This window comes from Fonsecaea pedrosoi (assembly GCF_000835455.1).
Source record: "Fonsecaea pedrosoi CBS 271.37 unplaced genomic scaffold supercont1.6, whole genome shotgun sequence".
NCBI classification, from domain to species: domain Eukaryota; kingdom Fungi; phylum Ascomycota; class Eurotiomycetes; order Chaetothyriales; family Herpotrichiellaceae; genus Fonsecaea; species Fonsecaea pedrosoi.
Genome location: NW_013550610.1, coordinates 3,032,101 through 3,049,084, shown reverse-complemented (window position 1 = coordinate 3,049,084; position 16,984 = coordinate 3,032,101). Strand labels below are relative to the sequence as shown.

At 52.2% G+C, this 16,984-nt stretch overlaps 5 protein-coding genes across 5 annotated transcripts; 2 read left to right on the top strand and 3 right to left on the bottom strand.

Annotated features, from left to right (window-relative positions):
* Positions 1-2,741: 2,741 nt before the first annotated feature.
* Z517_09933 (uncharacterized protein) lies at positions 2,742-3,686 on the bottom strand (the record flags this gene model as incomplete). Its single annotated transcript, XM_013425841.1, has 1 exon — positions 2,742-3,686. The coding sequence occupies one exon, from the start codon at positions 3,684-3,686 to the stop codon at positions 2,742-2,744; it is 945 nt and encodes a 314-aa protein (XP_013281295.1).
* Positions 3,687-4,747: 1,061 nt separating this feature from the next.
* Positions 4,748-6,259, bottom strand: Z517_09932 (uncharacterized protein; the record flags this gene model as incomplete). The annotated part of the gene is made up of 1 exon (XM_013425840.1): positions 4,748-6,259. One exon carries the CDS (start codon positions 6,257-6,259, stop codon positions 4,748-4,750), a length of 1,512 nt encoding a protein of 503 aa, XP_013281294.1.
* Positions 6,260-9,220: 2,961 nt separating this feature from the next.
* Z517_09931 (uncharacterized protein) lies at positions 9,221-12,586 on the top strand (the record flags this gene model as incomplete). Its single annotated transcript, XM_013425839.1, has 5 exons — positions 9,221-9,508; positions 9,588-9,900; positions 9,993-10,308; positions 10,445-12,425; positions 12,482-12,586. The coding sequence occupies 5 exons, from the start codon at positions 9,221-9,223 to the stop codon at positions 12,584-12,586; spliced, it is 3,003 nt and encodes a 1,000-aa protein (XP_013281293.1).
* Positions 12,587-13,027: 441 nt separating this feature from the next.
* Positions 13,028-13,519, top strand: Z517_09930 (uncharacterized protein; the record flags this gene model as incomplete). The annotated part of the gene is made up of 1 exon (XM_013425838.1): positions 13,028-13,519. One exon carries the CDS (start codon positions 13,028-13,030, stop codon positions 13,517-13,519), a length of 492 nt encoding a protein of 163 aa, XP_013281292.1.
* Positions 13,520-13,888: 369 nt separating this feature from the next.
* Z517_09929 (uncharacterized protein) lies at positions 13,889-14,832 on the bottom strand (the record flags this gene model as incomplete). The annotated part of the gene is made up of 2 exons (XM_013425837.1): positions 13,889-14,425; positions 14,497-14,832. The coding sequence occupies 2 exons, from the start codon at positions 14,830-14,832 to the stop codon at positions 13,889-13,891; spliced, it is 873 nt and encodes a 290-aa protein (XP_013281291.1).
* Between the last annotated feature and the right edge of the window lie 2,152 nt (positions 14,833-16,984).

Genomic DNA, 16,984 nt, shown 5'->3' with positions numbered 1-16,984 from the left:
GACAAGATGGGGAGAGGTAGAGCAGAGGAGATGGACAGAAAATAGACACGAACGGGGGCCCTTTTTCACAACTAAGAACAGAGAACAGAAGAAGATGTGCCGCCTTCCCCGGATTATGATGAACAGGCTTTTCGCTTAGTTTCTCACGCGACCACTTCGTTTTTGGTGTCGTTTCGAGGGTTTGTAAGGGCCGAGGACGAGGACTGAGAGATCCCAGCGCCAGCCAGCGGGAGGTTTCTTGGGAAAGGGGAAGGGTAATGGGAAAAAAAGCTAAGGTCTGGAGGCCGAAAAGGCGGGAACTGCTGATGGTCCAAGCGGGGGAGGAGGTTTGGCGACTGCTGGGGCTGCTTCTCTTCTCTGTGACTGGTCGAGGGCGATGATCAATGGATCAATGGGCGACCAGATACTTTGGCTATGCGCAGGATGGGGTAACAAGTGTAGGGCAGCACGTGTTGGGCAAGCAGTATAGCAATAATACCAAGCAGGTAGCTGACAGAATGGTAACGGTGCTCAGGTGACACGAAGGTTGCGACACTGAAAGAAGTCGACGAGAAGTAGAAGTATACGAAGAGAAAAAAAGACAACATGGCCCCCCTTGGTATATAGAAACAAGAAAGAAAGTCCGTGGCCAGGACGACAAGGAGGCAAAGAGAAGCACCGAGAGGGTGGCAGGTGTGGCTAGCTTCTGGTGTGAAGAAGAGAAAACAGTTTAGGTCTGTGTGTGGCCCTTGTTCTTGTGCTTGTGCTTGTGCTTGAGGGGCGGCGAAGGCGGTTCTCTTAGTCAAGTTTAGTCGAAGCGGTAGTGGACGCCATCTGGGGGCATGGGCCAATTCAACCACGCGGTTGACCGTCATGTCCTTAGGCACAAGTAGAAGCCTTGAAGCCTGAAGCCCTGCAGCCTGCAATCTGAAGAAGCCTTGAAGGAATGACAGATAGACCGAGGCCCGGCTGGCCCAATATGGACAGTCACGCCATGAGATGCGGGCTGTACAAGTAACTTTTCTTTCCCAGCCAGGATTTCGTCAATGCTCATGGAAGGGTTCCACAAGATTTATCTTGCGGTCCATTATGCCCTTGTTTTCCCCAGGTACTAGTAAAGAGGTACGGAATATGTCAGAGACAAGACGAAGAAGCTTTGACTTTCGGGACCTGAGCGGGGGTGGGCCAGTTGTGAAGGCGGATTGCGGAGTCTGGCCAGGAGGACAAAGAGGAGAATGGGCGAGAAGGGAGTCTGGAAAAGGCAAAATAGCGAAGAGGGGACAACGAGTAAACTAAGAGAATAGGGCAAGGGCAAGGGCAAGTGAGGAAGAAGGCAAAAGGCAAAGCAGATGGCAGTAAGAGGTAATGACATGGGCCAGGCTGTGACAAGAAGCACAGAGAGAAGCAGAGGGTAATTACGAGGTGGTAATAGTGGGTAGAGGTGGGCAAGGTCGACAAGGTAGGCATGTAGGTTGTCACTTCCGCTTCAATGCGAGTGTGTGAGTATCACCCATCAACTGCTACCGACTCACAAACCCCGCCTCCACCTTCCCTACCACAGGTACTAGGTAGTACTAGGTACGCACCTTCCCACTTGGCCACGCCCACTAACGCTGTCTTTGCCAGGATCTGGTGAAAGCGACAGAGGTTGTGTAACCAGCACAACAATACAACAATACTGAACAACAACACCTTTAGTCGGGCAGGCGCATTGTCAACAATACTACTAGACAGGCTCCCGGATATGAACACCTGCAGTGATTGACATTCACATTCACCCACTATGTGCTACTAGACCCCTCCTCCCCCTCCTACTACAAGAAGACACCTAGTGGGCTCCCCTCCTCTGCAAATCACCTCTAACAAGTGGCTGGCGCCGTGATTGATGAACAGAGTAGTGGATGCGGTGGATGCTCCCTCTTCAACACTGGCCAGAACGGGTTGGCCTTGACAGCCCTCGATCGAGATGCTTCCTGATAGACCTACATCTGGACATGATTGACCCCTGACATGCATCAAGCCACCGGAATCCAATTCAGCATTTTGCGGGGAACCCAAGCACGAGCAACTACGAAAGTCATAACTCAACATCCGAAATTCCCTTTTGGCTGACCTTGCTGGCCTAGACTTGAAAGCCAACCGACGCAGTTTGCGTCAACCAGCCCTCCACCATCCACCTCCACCCTCCAAAACATGTGCGCCCTGATCTTTACCATTTTGTGTCTTGGGCCACACCAATGTACTGTACTTCGTGCTTGGTTCTCATGACCCAAGAGATGTTGCCACCACTCGCCCATCTTGTCATTTACCGTCTACTTGTATGTCCACGTATTTCCATCTCACCCATGGCGCCACCTCCGCACGACGAATGGAATCCTCAAACCTCCTCAGACCAGATACATATCACTCAAAACACCTGGGGTCAGCCGGGTCCAGCTGACATACCTCCTCCCCCGCCCTGACACCGGCCAAGATGCCTTATCTCGATCCCTCTACGTCACCTCGGAAATCGTGGTTCAATCTCGCCGTCGCCTACTAGGGTAGTCATAATCAAGCTCGATTCTTACAATACTGCGAGCCCTCTATCGTTGGCAGCGGCGAAACAGACTCCATCCGAGAAAGAATGCCATCCTTTTGTCTTCGCGAATCGGAAGAAGCAGGCGCACGTCGCGGGAGGCCAGGACTCATCCATCAGGCAATCCCGAGGAGATACCAATTGATTTGTACAAACAGGGCGCCGATGACCCCCAAGCCACCACATCTCATGCGGCAAAGTCGAGACTGCCCTTGCCCACAGTCGAAGGAGCCGCATCAGGTCCTTTTTGATGTCGGAGCTTCTCCTCAAACTTGGCAAACTCCTTCATGGCAATTTCTTCCTCTTCGTCCAACACCTGGTTGACGCCCTTGACTTCCTCAATGTAGTGCATCAGCATCGATTCGATCCCATTCTTCAACGTAACTGTACTCGAGTCACACGTCCGGCATGCTCCCCGCAGTTTGAGGTTTACCATCCCATTCTCAAATCCGCGGTACTCAATATCCCCTCCGTCTTCTTGGATCGCCGGCCGGATGCGTGTCTCCAGTAGCTCTTTGATCATGGCAACGACCTCATCATCCTCGTCGTTGGGAGCCAATGAATCTTCGCCGAGACCTTCTTGTCCGTCTTCCGACGACGTAGATTTCTCCACGGTATTTACCAGTGCCTCGCCTGATGTTATTGCTTCGGTGATCAACGCGAAGATCTCGGGTTTGATGTGCGCCCAGTTGACATCCTCCGCTTTGGTCACCGTGATGAAGTCTGGACCGTAGAAGACCGATGTGACTCCATCGATATCGAGCAGTCGCGCCGCGAGGGGCGAGGGGTGAGGCGCGGACACGGTCGACCGCGGAGAGTTGTATTCCAAAAACGTCGAGGAAAACCCTTGCGGCAGGACGGGGTGGTTGGGGAGGAACTTCAACGCCGAGGCATTGGGCGTCGGCTGTGTCTGGATGTAGATGGATCGGGTCGCCGCTGCCGTGGGATGTTGCCCTGGCCGCAGAATCGGCCGACGACGGGACTGTGACGAGGTGATGGGGGGAATGCGAACGGATTGGTGATGGACGTGGCGGATACAAGCAGCTGCCTGACAGGATGCGCTCAATGGCGGCTTTGCCCCCAAGCCGGCGGCCAGAGCACGCAGCGACCGGGACTGTACGAGACCACGCATCGTATCGTGTCGAAATAAGACAAGAGCAAGAGAATAAAAACTGCGGAGTGTGTGTATACCACCTATGTAGGTAGGTAGGTAGTTAGGTAGATAGGTAGAAACGTTGTGTTTTGGTCGGTTTCTGTCTATCTAACTCGGTGCAAAAGGTTCTAGAAACCGAAAAAATCCCTTGGAATGACGCAACTCTGGAGGGCAGCTGTCACGTGGCACAGCCCGTTGCCGGCCGTGCGGCCATTTCAGTGCCAGCCAAGCACGTAGCATTTGTCATCCGCTGAAAACCAATCATCTCCATCTAAACACTTTGGCACAAGTACCTCGTGCCTCATTAGAGCAACATTGTTCTGTATCTAAGTGTATGAAAGTATTCCGAGTATCGTCACATACCTTGGGCATTTACAGTATTAGTGGTGGGCGCCTGGTATTGACAATCACGCCAATATCCACATATTCTCAACTGTCAAACCACATCTGACTGACCACATGTCATCAGAACCTTGCAGTGTTTGTCAGAATCCGACCTTCAAATACCATTGCTCCTCCTGTAGGGCTACAAGGTATGTTTTTGATAGTTCATACATGACATTAAACTACTTTTCTTGTCATTAACCATTGTCGTTACCCAGCTGTTCCCTGCCATGCTTCAAGACACATAAAAGTCAGTGTGACCAGTCCCTACCCAGGAGCGATGTATCAAGCCCCAGAGTTGCACCTCCAATATCAGAGGCGGTCTCAGCAGCGGACAAGCCTCTCGTCGACCGTCTAATTGAGGCGCTGGACAATCTCTTCCAACAATACCCAACCCTGCGTACGAAACTCAAGTTTATTTTTGGGACCACCGTTGACGATGAGAGGGAGGGGCCCCAGTCCACATCCCACAATCCACGAGGACATAGGTTCCAAGATACTCCACAGAAACGTATTGCACGTGCTTTGCGACTTCTGGATCGCCAGTTAGACTCAGACACAGCTGAGGCATCGGGTATGTTGGCATTTGCAGAGCTGGTGGCAGAGTTGGATCCGAGAAAGCTGGACGAGGACTCGGCCCACATTGGTGGCCCTGACTAGAACGACATCTGCTTTCCGAGGATGGCCAGAGAAAGGGGTGGTGTTGCGGGGCTTTTCGGCACCTTTTCTCGAACAGGGGATCCTTTTCTGGAAGTATCCTTTTCTCCCGGCTCATCTTCGAAATACATATCAATCAGCTTTTCCACAGGCGACCTCCTCTGAAAAATGTTGAAAAGGCTCCTGCGTCGCCGCCGGGGTCTGACGCTGCGCTCCTCATTTATGTCGAGCAAGCTTGAGTTGTCCAGCTCCGCAGTGGAGGATACCGACTGCTGATAGTCTTCCTCGTCCGAATCGAGCAAATTCAGGAGAGGAGGCCTGCGCTTCTGGTATCGGTATTCGAGTGTTCCTGGCCCATCCTGGATAGCAAAACTTTCCATCTCCCGACGTAATTGGTCCTCTCTGGGATCACTTAGCGTCAAAGGCGTCAAAGGAGGGTTCGAGTTCAAGGTTGCGTTGGACGTGGATTGAGATAGCCCAGGAACAGACGGTTCCTCGCCTTGGACGAAGAGCTCAGCAGCCTCACCAGACCAGACTCCGCCATTCCTTATCGCAGGCCTTGCGTCACTAGTTGTCATCCTCCTACGTGGCATCGGCCTGAGATGGGCATTTGCTGGTTCTCGGCATGCTTCCTTATTCGGCTGTTTCATGCTTGAAGTTCTGGGCGGTAACGTCCAAGATCTCGGGATTACTGGACTGAGTTCGTCGTCCTCGGAGAAGTCGAATTGATGATAGTCGCACTGGTCGTCTGTGAGATATTCAGGGATTTGGGCCAAGAGATGGCTCATTTCGGAACTTGATTCGTGATGACTTGCTTCCCCAGGAGGGGAGGGCGATTGCCGCCGCCAGATAAATCGTTGGCGCGAGTGTTCAGAGTATGATTCTCTCGTCTCCGAGTATCTACTGCTGGCACGCGTCGGGGCTAGTTTTGTGGGCAAGAACTGCTGCTCCGCCCATTGCTTCCAATTTCCAATCAGTGGTGCCGGTGAATCCTGTTCTATTGTCTCTGCATCAGGTGGCAGACTTTCCGTGCGTAGGGAGCTCCAATGCTCTGGGTGGGCAAAGGGAGCTGGTATGGACTGCTCGGAAGAAGTCGCAATACTTGGGATCTGCCTTGGTCTCCACGCTTTGGGAGGATGTGAGTCTGGCGGCCACCTCAATGCCGGCATAGGTTCGGTCATCTCCTGCGAGGTGTCTTCAAAGGAGAATCGCTTGGCAATGAGACCGTCGGATCTTTCAGAAACGCTTCTCGCTCGTTTGAGACGATCCTCGACTTCCCGCATCTCGGCTGTGTACCTGTCTAGACGTCTGAACAGGGAATCGAGATCCAGATCATCGTCTGGGTTTCTCAAAGACGAATCTGAGGTCGATGTGGTCAAGTCACCGGATCCCGTCTGATAAGCCGCCATCCATTCCCATGTCCGCTGCATAGCCTGACCGATCGATATGGTGCTTGCTCTGGCGCTGCCTCCGCCTGTTTCCCCATGATCACCAGAGTACAAGGACGACATTTCCAAGTTTGGGAGAGGATGTGAAGATTAGATGAATAGTGCACTTGATGCAATCATGGTAGGCGATATTATACCAACAGGAACATCCGTCATCAGTATATGTTGGAATATGCTCGACGCGTCGAAATGAGGTTGGCGCGCTCCATTGCCACGTTTTTGCTTGCCCACTTTTTTGAGCTGGAGCGAAGGTAAGCGAAAAGGGGGGGATGGACATTTGTGTGAAGCGAGGCTCGACCGAAAACGATAGACAAATCTCGTTCCAGCTCGATCACTGAAAGCCACCAACGGCTGGAAAGGAGAGAGTTCCTACATGCTGAGAGTATAACACCAAATGAGGCATAGTGGGCACCGTAGATGACCAGGAGCTGAAGGTCCCTTCTCAAACGGTGAACGGGTGGCTTGAAAAAATTGGTGATAGACTTGTTGGCATTGCGGGGCGGCGCGCAAGAGACAAGAATCACACCGAATCGAGCATTTCCATCGCGAAGGAGTGGTAGAGAACTGGTGACAGAGAGACAACTTACTCGTGCACGCTCGTGCTAGCTAGTATGTGACCTTGGAGTATTCAGAGTGACATCGACAACGGACGAGAGGGGCACACGCTCGTGGGCATGCTGTGCCATTCCATTCGGAGTAACTTCTCTTGTCTAGAAGTACCTACCAATAATACTCGTAATGGTGATCAAAAATAGCCTTCGCCATATCAATGAGTCGGTGAACGAGGGAAAATGGCCGTCGCCAGCCAGTCAAGCGCGGACGCATCTCATCACGCGCCCTCATGAAATTGGAACGAGTCTTGTACATCAAGATCTTCAACAGTATGTGTTTCCCGCGCAAGTACGGAAGTTATCGCGATCAAGTTGGTGGGGAAATTGCAGCACACAGAATCAAGGCGTGGGTGTGGAAGAGGTTGAGAAGGATGCTTCACGCCCAACCACACCAAAATTGAGAAGCTGCAGCAGCCAAAGCCAAAGCACAAGCCCCAAAGCTTTTCGAGATGCACTGAGGGGAGAGGTGGAGACGCTGGTTGAAGGAACATTGTAAGTCAAATGGCCCCTGACCGGGATGGAACTTGGTGCCGGGAAGTCACCAGCTACTGCTCGGTAGAGCGTGGTGAATAATCGTCGTGACGCCTGCGACACGCTGGAGGAAGGGAGGGTGATGAGTATGCGTGCATATGTACGAACGAGTTCCGAGTGCCGAGTACAGAAGTCGAAGGAGAGTAAGGAGGAGGTGGTGAGGTTGACGTGGATGAGAACGAGATGTGAAGTGAAAGGTGATGGTGGTGGTGGTGGTTGGTGGTAGTGACGGTGACTGCGACTGCGACTGCGCAGGTGTTTGAGGGCGAGACTGCGGCACGGGTCACTTGGTACTCAGTCAGAGGCACGAGGTGCTCGTCCTCGGTACCGCACTGCTCTCAGACTGCGCTTCCCGGCTGCCTGGCTGGGCACTCTCCCCAGAGTGCGCACGTACTCCGTACTCTCACTACCATCACTTCACGAGAAGCTCTTTCCCTTGTAGATCACGGAGCATAGCCTTTTAATATATTCCTCATCGCCATTTCATGTACCTAGGTGGGCAATGTAGGCACAGAATAGGCTCATGTCGGAAGCAGACTCCCTTCCTATCTCGTCAATTTTCCTGCGAGGAGCAATTTCAAACACCTCGTCACTATTTTTCCCTGTGCAGGGTGCAGCATGCATCCTTTTTGATCGTGCATAGTAGCGGCGGGTGGGTGCCTCACAAGCGGCTCTCCACCAGAGCCTCAACCAGGGGGTTGCTTGTCCATTGCCAGCCTAAACAGGCCTAAAGGACCCTTAGAGAGCCCCCAAGCCCACCCCCAGCGTCTTAACCAGCATCAACTTAACTCCCCCGCCAATGGCTTGTTGCATGGTCCTGCCGCGGAACCACCAGCCTACAGCAGGTTGCAGCAGGCCGGCCTTTTCTCATCCTGCACCTTTCCACAGTGTCTGCTACTGCTACTGCGTAGTTCCTGCATCAAACTACCACTGACTGGCGGACTGGGTGGCAGTACCTGACCAGGAAAACTCGACTACTGACGTTATTGTTCGGAGTCACCCAAGTCCTTCTCACATGGGGCCGACCTTCTCATCAACTCACCTAAAACTGAAAGGTGCTTGGTGTCCGACACTTTTCCCACTCCCCTTTGCCAACCAAACCTCGAAATCCATCGATACGAGGTACTTCTAAATCCTTCATTCTCCTTCTCCTCCTCCTTCTGAAGACCCTTCAACCCTCTTCCCCAACCGATACTGTGACCACAGGCGCACCCCCAACCTCAATCTCAGTCTTCCCTTCATCTCAAACAGCGCACTCGTCTCTCACAATTCAGGCCCTTCCGTCCAGCCGTGTCTCCTCCCCTCGTTGGGCCCAGAACCAACTCGAAATCCACGTCGACGGGCTAGATTACCCTCTCCACAGTTGATCCAGCCTCGGACCTCTTGAGATACCCACCCTCCGCCGATACCCTACGGAGCCTGCTTGTGCTAAACCTCACCCTTTTCCTCTCAATCCTGCCTCGATCGACACTCGCTTCTGTTCTCACAAACCCTGACTTTGTCCACGCTCATTCATCTCTCCGAACCTGGTTTAGAGACACTGCTCACTATCACCACCTGAAACCGACAGACAATTACCACCCGATTCCCTCTTCCCACCTGCTCGATTCGTCTAGTCCCCTGTCCATATCTCTCCTCGACACGGAGCGCTGCTCGAACTTCTAACCTCATTCATCTCGTCCCGACTCCCGCTAGTTCATCACAAAGACCCATTGACTTGGTGTCTTGATGTCCCAGAAATCCATGACCTCCACCAGTTTCCAGTTCTCTGGTCGTCATCTCTCTGCAACGAGTGGTTTCTCAAAGGACCAACCTGAGCCTGTCCGCTGCTTGGTACCAGTAGCTATGCAGTGATTTGAACCTGACCCTCCAGCCCTAACCCATGGATTCACGTTCCACACGGTACCGATCACTCGACGCAAAGGCTGTTGAGCCACCTCTCAGAGTTAGGGAAAGGCACAACTCGGCCCCCACTGTTGATCGACGCAAAGACCAGCACCACCAAAGGCGTCCATCAGCCGTTGTCAAACCCTCTGATACCAGCCACCGAAGCTCTAAACCTCATGCTCGGGTCGACTCATTGACTTCTCCAGACCGTGGCACAAACACCCGGCGCTCAGATCGTCACCCACCTTCTGGCTATTCCCTCGAGGCGAAGCTACCGAACAAGGTACGTCTTGCCCTTCTGGCCTCGCCTTTTTAGCAGTCCCAGTGCTCGGTAGCTATATTGACCCTCGATCTGCCTCTAGGCGAGTGAATCAGAGTCGACCTCATCCATTAACTTGCTGGTGCTTGGTTCTCGCAACTCTGGTAAAACCAGCTTCATTCGAAACGCCATTGGGAAAGAGCGGACTCGAACCTCGATTGAAGTGCGGATCAGAGACAGGTGCTATCAAATCCAACTCTTTGAGCTGCTCTTCGAGGATGTCGACTTCAGCAGCGAGCGGAGAATCGAATGGCCACCATACATAAATGGAGTTCCTCTACCCGAAATTGACGGTGTCTTTTGCCTTTACGACGTCTCTGACAAGGAAAGCGTCGCCGACGTCCCGGCCGCATTGAGTAAGTTCCCACTCACAATCTTCCTGCCCTGGTCTCAAACAATCATATCCCTCCCAAGGAAGTTGGGCCTCCCGCTAACGACGTTACTGAAGCCTCCATGACCAATACTGGCGTGCCTTGTATGCTTGTTGCTGCCAAATGCGACGTCGACGACGATTCCCGCCAGATCAGTCCACGTTTCCACGAGACTGTCCGCCGTAATCTTGCCAAGGTCGCCATTGCCGAGATTTCCATAAGGTCTCCTGAGAACACCAAGCAGTGTTTCCTTGCAATGATTCATCGAGTCATTGCCTCTCCGCGAGGTAAGTCGTCATTGCCATATGAGCTGCCCGTTCTCCCCGTCCACAGGACGGTGGTTCCTCCCCGCCACCTGAACTTCAATTTCTCGTTTCGCTTCCCGTGTCTATTGTCTAGCACACATAGACTTCCCGAATATATCATTTCACAGTCATGTTCTTGTGACCCGAATATCACGTCCGACATCTGTTACCACACGAGCAATGGACTCTTAGCTGACAACGAATCAAGCCTCTATTCGAGCAAGCAAGTCTTCGTATACTTCCACCGAGTCTTCAGGCAGCCAGCGCGTTGTCTCAAGGGATCCCTCGCCGAAAGCAGCTCGAAGCAGGAGCCGATCGAACAGCCGATTACAAGTATCAAAGTCTAAGGAACTACTGCTGAACCTTTCGGTGCGACAAGCACTCATTGAGTCTGAGAACGAATATAGTCAATCTTCGGAAACGGAGGATGTGGCTCCGGCCGGTCGTAAGGCCAAACTCAAGTTGGATACAACAGCTGTTTCTCAGTCCCAGCGCCGTCCGGCCGAGCCTCATACACCTATGTCTTCCGGGGACTACACCGGCAAATTGACATCCCCTCTCGAGACCTCGACAACAGCAGTTCCCGAAACGCCCGACTCCTATTATGTAAAATCAATGCTTCGTCCTGAGTCAGCATCCACCATTGACAGCCGGGCATATCAAACTTTCCTCAACATGGACGAAGACTCTCATGAGCTTTCCCCTCGGACTGAAGTGGAAGCTTTGGGCTCTTCTTTGGGCGCTCTCAAAGTTGACGAGGGTTCGCCAAACGTCGAGCGCGGGGTTCCGTTTCAAGAACTGGTCGACAAGCTCCTCCTGCTACCCACGAACAAGACAGATTCCAAATTTGTCCCGTCCTTTTTGTGTCTGTACCGTGCTTTTGCAACCCCACAAATGTTGCTGACCGCTATCATTGACCAGTTCATGAAGGTGGAAAAAAGTAAAATGGTTCACTTCACCAAGGTCGCAGAGATGCTTCGCTACCTACAGGTATTGGCTCAATGGACTGCCACGTATCCCGGAGATTTTTCTCCTGGCCCTGCTCGTGATATCGCCACCCCTTTTGTGCAAAGTATCGAGAAGAGCAAAGTGTTCGCACCTGCTGCTAGGGAGATAAGCAACAACCTGGACACCATCATTCCTGATGAAGATTTGGATTGGGCCTTTAATGATTCTACCTCAGCATCGGGTAAAAAAAGTGGCGGAGGCAGTCATAAAGCAGGGACGTCGAGTTCGTCATCAACCCTGGTTCCATCGCCGAGCACTGAGAATATGGCAAAATTGGGTCGCAAGGGACGGCGGGAAGAAGATGAGAAGTGCGACAATCTTGACGGGACGACTTTGTCTGCACGTGGATCCAATGTGCCTCCGATGTCGTCCAGCATGATGAGATCAAGTAATCCCTCCAGTCAGTCCTACGCAAACTTTCTCCAGCTGGAAAATGCGAAGCTGGAAGCCGAAAGATTCAGGCCAGTGCCTCGATTTCGCCTCACCAAATTCCAATGGCATCTATTCATGGAAAGCACCCTCGACGACCTTGCCAGGGAAATTACACGGATCGATTGGACTGTGTACTCGGCGATCAGACCCCGGGATTTTGTTCGGCATGTCTCTATTTCTACCTCTCAGAAAAGGAAGTCCAGCTCCGGTGATAACATCGGCGCCATGGTGAAGAATTTCAATCATCTGGCCTTGTTTGTTTCTGGCATGATCCTACTTCGAGACAAGCCAAAGCACCGAGCGAGAGCTTTGGAAAAGTTTATGGCACTAGCATGGAAAGTGAGGCAACTGAATAATTACAATTCCCTCGGCGCTATCGTGGCAGGCATCACTGGTCATGAGATTGCTCGATTGGGGGCAACTCGAGATCTGATCCCTCCGGAGGTGCAGAAGCAATTTCTGAGGTTGACCATTCTCATGGGCATATCGAGATCTCATGCCGCATATCGCATGGCTTGGGACAATTCTCCAGGGGAACGAATCCCGTTTCTCCCCCTTGTGCGACAAGATCTTACGATGGCTGCTTCGGCAAACCAGACATTTATCGGCACGAACATCAACTGGAAGAAATTTGAAATCATGGGAGATGTCATTGTTGGTATTCAACGCAGTTTGGAAAACCCCTACAGCTTCCCCCAAAGGTCTGTTCGAACTGATGAGATCATCAAGTTGATCTTGGAAACCAAGATCGTTGAGGAGTCAGAGGTGAGATAATTTACTAGGATCATGCGCAAGCCCTCGTTTCTAACCTTGGACAACAGGATTCTGCAGACCCACGCAGCGAGCTATACGACCGAAGTGTACAAGTGGAACCACAAGCGAATGGGACGGATCCTAGAAAAAAGTTCGATTGGTTACGGCGTTAATGACGGAAGACCTGAGTTGCACAAAAACATCAGCTTGTGAAAAGTTTTGACAAAAGGTCAGATATTGGTGTACAGAGAATTCGACACGAAGATAGAAAGGGAAGCTGGAGCTCTGAAAAAGTCTCTTGAAGAGGCGGGCGCACTGTTGGCTCTATGAGATTATGATTTATGACAAAAGACTTGACGATGTTGTAAGTGACTGATTACGGGAGTTTGGAATGGTACAAGGGAGGACATCGTGGTCAAGACCTTCGGCGTGCTTTACGGAAAGGTGTTTTGGGAATCTCATGTCATGACCAAGAGCAAGGGCGATGGCAACACTCAACGCGTCGGTGTGGGAATGAAAAGTCGGCTATCGTCTTGCAAGGGCTGCACAATTGAAAATTGCTGGATACTGGTCTGCAAAGAATCGCTTTGGTGTGGAAACGTGTGGTTGCAACCATGGATCAACGTGTCGCACATCCTGACGGTCGGCTGCACTGGGACCAGAAGGAGCTGGAAAGCAGGCGAGAGTATGGCTCTCAAGGCGCCATCGAAGCGGGTGATATCAGCGGGCGGAATGTGCTTTCTCACTGGGGATGCACCGGCGATCTTTGGACAACCACTCTTCAATTGCCTCAATCGGAAATGCAGAATGGCATTCTGTCGGGCTTGATGATGGGGAGACGAAAGGAACTTCCATCCAATACACGCAAGGACAGGACCTGTATAGGGTCTGGCGATGCCATTGGAAGTTCCTGGAGTTATCTATGGCAAAAAGCAGAGCCCAAGGATCAAAAATGTCCACAAATGAAGATTTATATTTCCCAGCGTGTTTCTTCTACCAGGTTCGAATATACGTGGTTGACAGGATGGCCCCGACACACCATCCGTGCCAACCTTCTCGTCTGGAGTAACCGTCTGACGCTTGTCGCTGCATGCTTCACTGAATAATTGCTCGTCATTCATGAATACCCACATATATTACAGATCGCAGTGATATTGCCCTATCGGTCTGGTACCGGGCAAATTCCTCCCCTCCCCCCACCTCCAAAGGACTCTTCACCACGACATGGCAGGACCCATCAAATCCCATTGTTCCCCATTTGTCTTCAAAGTCCGACCTAGTGGGCGATTCCATTTTGTTTTGTTCCTCGGTCATTTTTCGTTCTCCATTGCCCTTTTTGGTGCATGAACATGCATTTTTGAGCCTGATTCCTTCTGCAGGCCCCATAGCCCTATAACGAGACGAAACATTCATGCCAGCTTGAGCGAACTTTTTTTTTGATTTGACGATATTAGATAAACGGGAGTGGAAGGTGCTTAAGGAGCACCCATCTCCTCGTCCCTGCTCTTCTCCTCGGGACTGACGGCGTCCTGACCCGGGTTCGCCTCCTCGTACCGGAAATACTTGACGAAGCCGTAGTAGGCGGAAGCCAGCAGGGAGCCCATGATGGGACCGAACCAGTAAATGTAATGGTATCCGGGGAAGTAAGGTGCCGCGACGGCGGGGCCGAAGCTCCGCGCCGGGTTCATCGAGGAACCTGTGTAAGGGAGGCCGGCCATCATACCGACGAACAGCGCGAGGCCGATGCCCACAGGGGCCATGAAGGTGGCGTAGTGCTTCTCCGCGGCGAGCATGAGGATGGTGAACACCAGGAGCGAGGTGAGGAACATTTCAATAAAAACGCCCTGCGCGGGCGTGGTGTTGTTACTCAGCGTCGTGCCCACGACCAGCGGGCCAGGGAACATGCATCTGACGAGGGCGGCCGCGACGATGCCGCCGAGGATTTGGACTGGGAAGAGGAGCAGGCCGCGAACCCAGGGGAGATTCTTTGTGATGACGAGGCCAAGGGTTACCTGATATTCACATTCGGTCAGTTTTTCGAGGTGCGCCAGGAATACCTCAAACAAATGCAGAGAAAACATACTGCTGGGTTGAACAATCCCCCCGAGATTCTGTAGAATGCCCACACCGTGACGAGCAGCGAAAAGCCAAAGGCCAAACTCGTCAAGGTGATCTGGGTCGGGGTATTGGCTACACCTCCACCCGTAATGGCCGTGGCTTGCGCACCTGCAAATGCGAACCACAGGAAAAGCGTGGTGCCCACGAATTCCCCAACCATGGCAATGACATGGTTCTTTGTGCGAGCTCGACGTGACAGGAAGTCTCGATCGGGGTCATTGTTGCGAGGAAGATGGTGGTGGTGGTGATGTTGCTGCTGGCTGTTCGAGGCCGACGCTGTGGCTGCGGTCGAGCTGGACATATGGTGACGTCGAGCTGAGAAGGGAGGGAAATGGCGAGGCATGCTGGAAGAGATCAAGGGTTCGGGAAACAATGTTGCACGAGAATATGCTTCAACCTCTCTGCAAAAAGGAAGGGGAGGAGTTTGGCTTTGTAAAAGGGGAGTAGGGAGGATGGATGATGGATGATGTCAACGAGTGAGCTCTCTATACGAGGATAATCATGATACAAAGGTTTTGCTTCACGAGCTAGTTGTGAAAGTGGAAACATGCTCAGCCTAATGACCTGAGTGCTAGGATGGACAAAATGGTTCGATTCGTCTTACCTCTGGGCTTTGCCCTCAAAGCTTCTCGTCGATCGCGGGCAGAGCGACATAGCTGCCATGTGTCGATCGTGAGTCAAAAGGCGACCCTAGTGAGCGCCATGGCGCCCTAGGCCGGCCGCTCTCAAAACCCAATTGTCATGGATTTGTTGAAATGCGATGCTGTCACCGGGTTGATGCAGGAGATGCGGCGAGACGGTCCGTCCTGTTGGACCCTGGCTTGCAACTTCGGATGTGGCGCCAAGTAGCCAGATATGACATCAAAGTCCTGTCGAGAGTTCCCAGCCTTGCCAGCATAGGTCAAGTGATACCAATAAATCTGTGCCGTCTTTAGGAAGAGGCCCTTCCCACGAGCGGCTGATGATGGAAGTAACGGGAATGTCGATAATGCAGCATGTCGAATACTTTACGAGAAGTCAAGACGAAAAGAGGATGAAGCGCCAAGACATACTCGGTATACCAAGAAATGACTGATTCCTTACGTCATCCATACAACTAGACAGCCTCACCCAAGCCTCGTGCACGTGCTCACGTCAACAACGACAAGGCTGAATCGACCGTACATCAGGCTGGGAGGACTCTCCAAGTTCCAAGTAGCCATCAGGCTGTCAGGCTGATTCCCTTGCAATGGTGCTCATTCCTCCTTGTGCCTGCTTCATGCAAGGCGAACGAGCTTTCCCTAAACTGGAATGTGTTCACACCGCCTTCCCGCTACACCCACGACAACGACGAAAAGCCGTCTTCGGACCGCATCGAGATTGAAGAACAACACCTGCGCTGTACTGAATCTCTCTGTTCATTGCCATCTGGAAACCATTTGATCTCAATGGCGCTTGCGTCGAGTGCTACTACCTTCATCTCGCCGGCTCAACGCGCTCCTGCCCCAGTCCCTCCTTCAGTCCCTGTCAGGCTGAGCTCGCTCCCAGTGGGCACACCACAGATCTCCGCCCATACCTCAAGCCCACCTGCCATCCTCACACCAAATCTCCTGCGAACAGCAAACAGCAACGCTACTCCAACACCAGCGGGCGCCGCGCAACAGCAAGCTACGAGGACTATTCGAAAGACCAGAGCTTGTACGCTTCTGCCGTGCGGTTCTACATCAAGAGGGACTAAGAAGAGTTTGGCGAAGTCGGCGTTCAATCTACTTGTGTTGGCGTCATCTATCCTCGGCCTTGTCTATATGTATGTCGACAACACTCGGGCAGCGTGGACAGCAAGGAAGGATTTCCGCGAAGACTGCTTCAACCAGAGAATGAGCTCCATGTGCCCTCCAAGACCAAACCGCTTACCCACACATTTTCGAATCTTCTGAAAAGAAATTGACTTTTTGTGGTTGCACAGCAAGTATTTGGCAACTGGTCTACAGCATGCCATCAAAACCTCTCAGAAGACCTCGGCCGGCCTCCCCAGTTCTCCGGATTGCTGGTCTACAAGAGAGCGGTGATGCACAACGACATTCCGGGCCCCTCACAAAGCTTGGTTCTGGTGTTAATGACAGCCTCGTGGCTTCCTTTGGGAATTTTCACGGTCTGTGACATAGCCTGTCCGCGCCAGAAACACGCATTATTCGTCTTGACCCTTTTTGCCGACTTGTTTGCTTTCTCCGTCTTGAGACCTCTATTGATATGTCTAGGAACTTGTGCTTGGGATCTGACTATCTGGTCCTTCTCTGTTGCGTATGCACACTCAGGGGCTTTTGTATTCTTGTCTGCTATCTGCGAGATCCATGCCGATTGTGAATATATCGACTGGAGAACGATTCACTGCGTCCTCAAAGGCAAACTCAGACTTCGAGACCTGTTTCTTCTGCCTAGTGCATGTCCCCGTTGCACGATACCAGGACATGGTA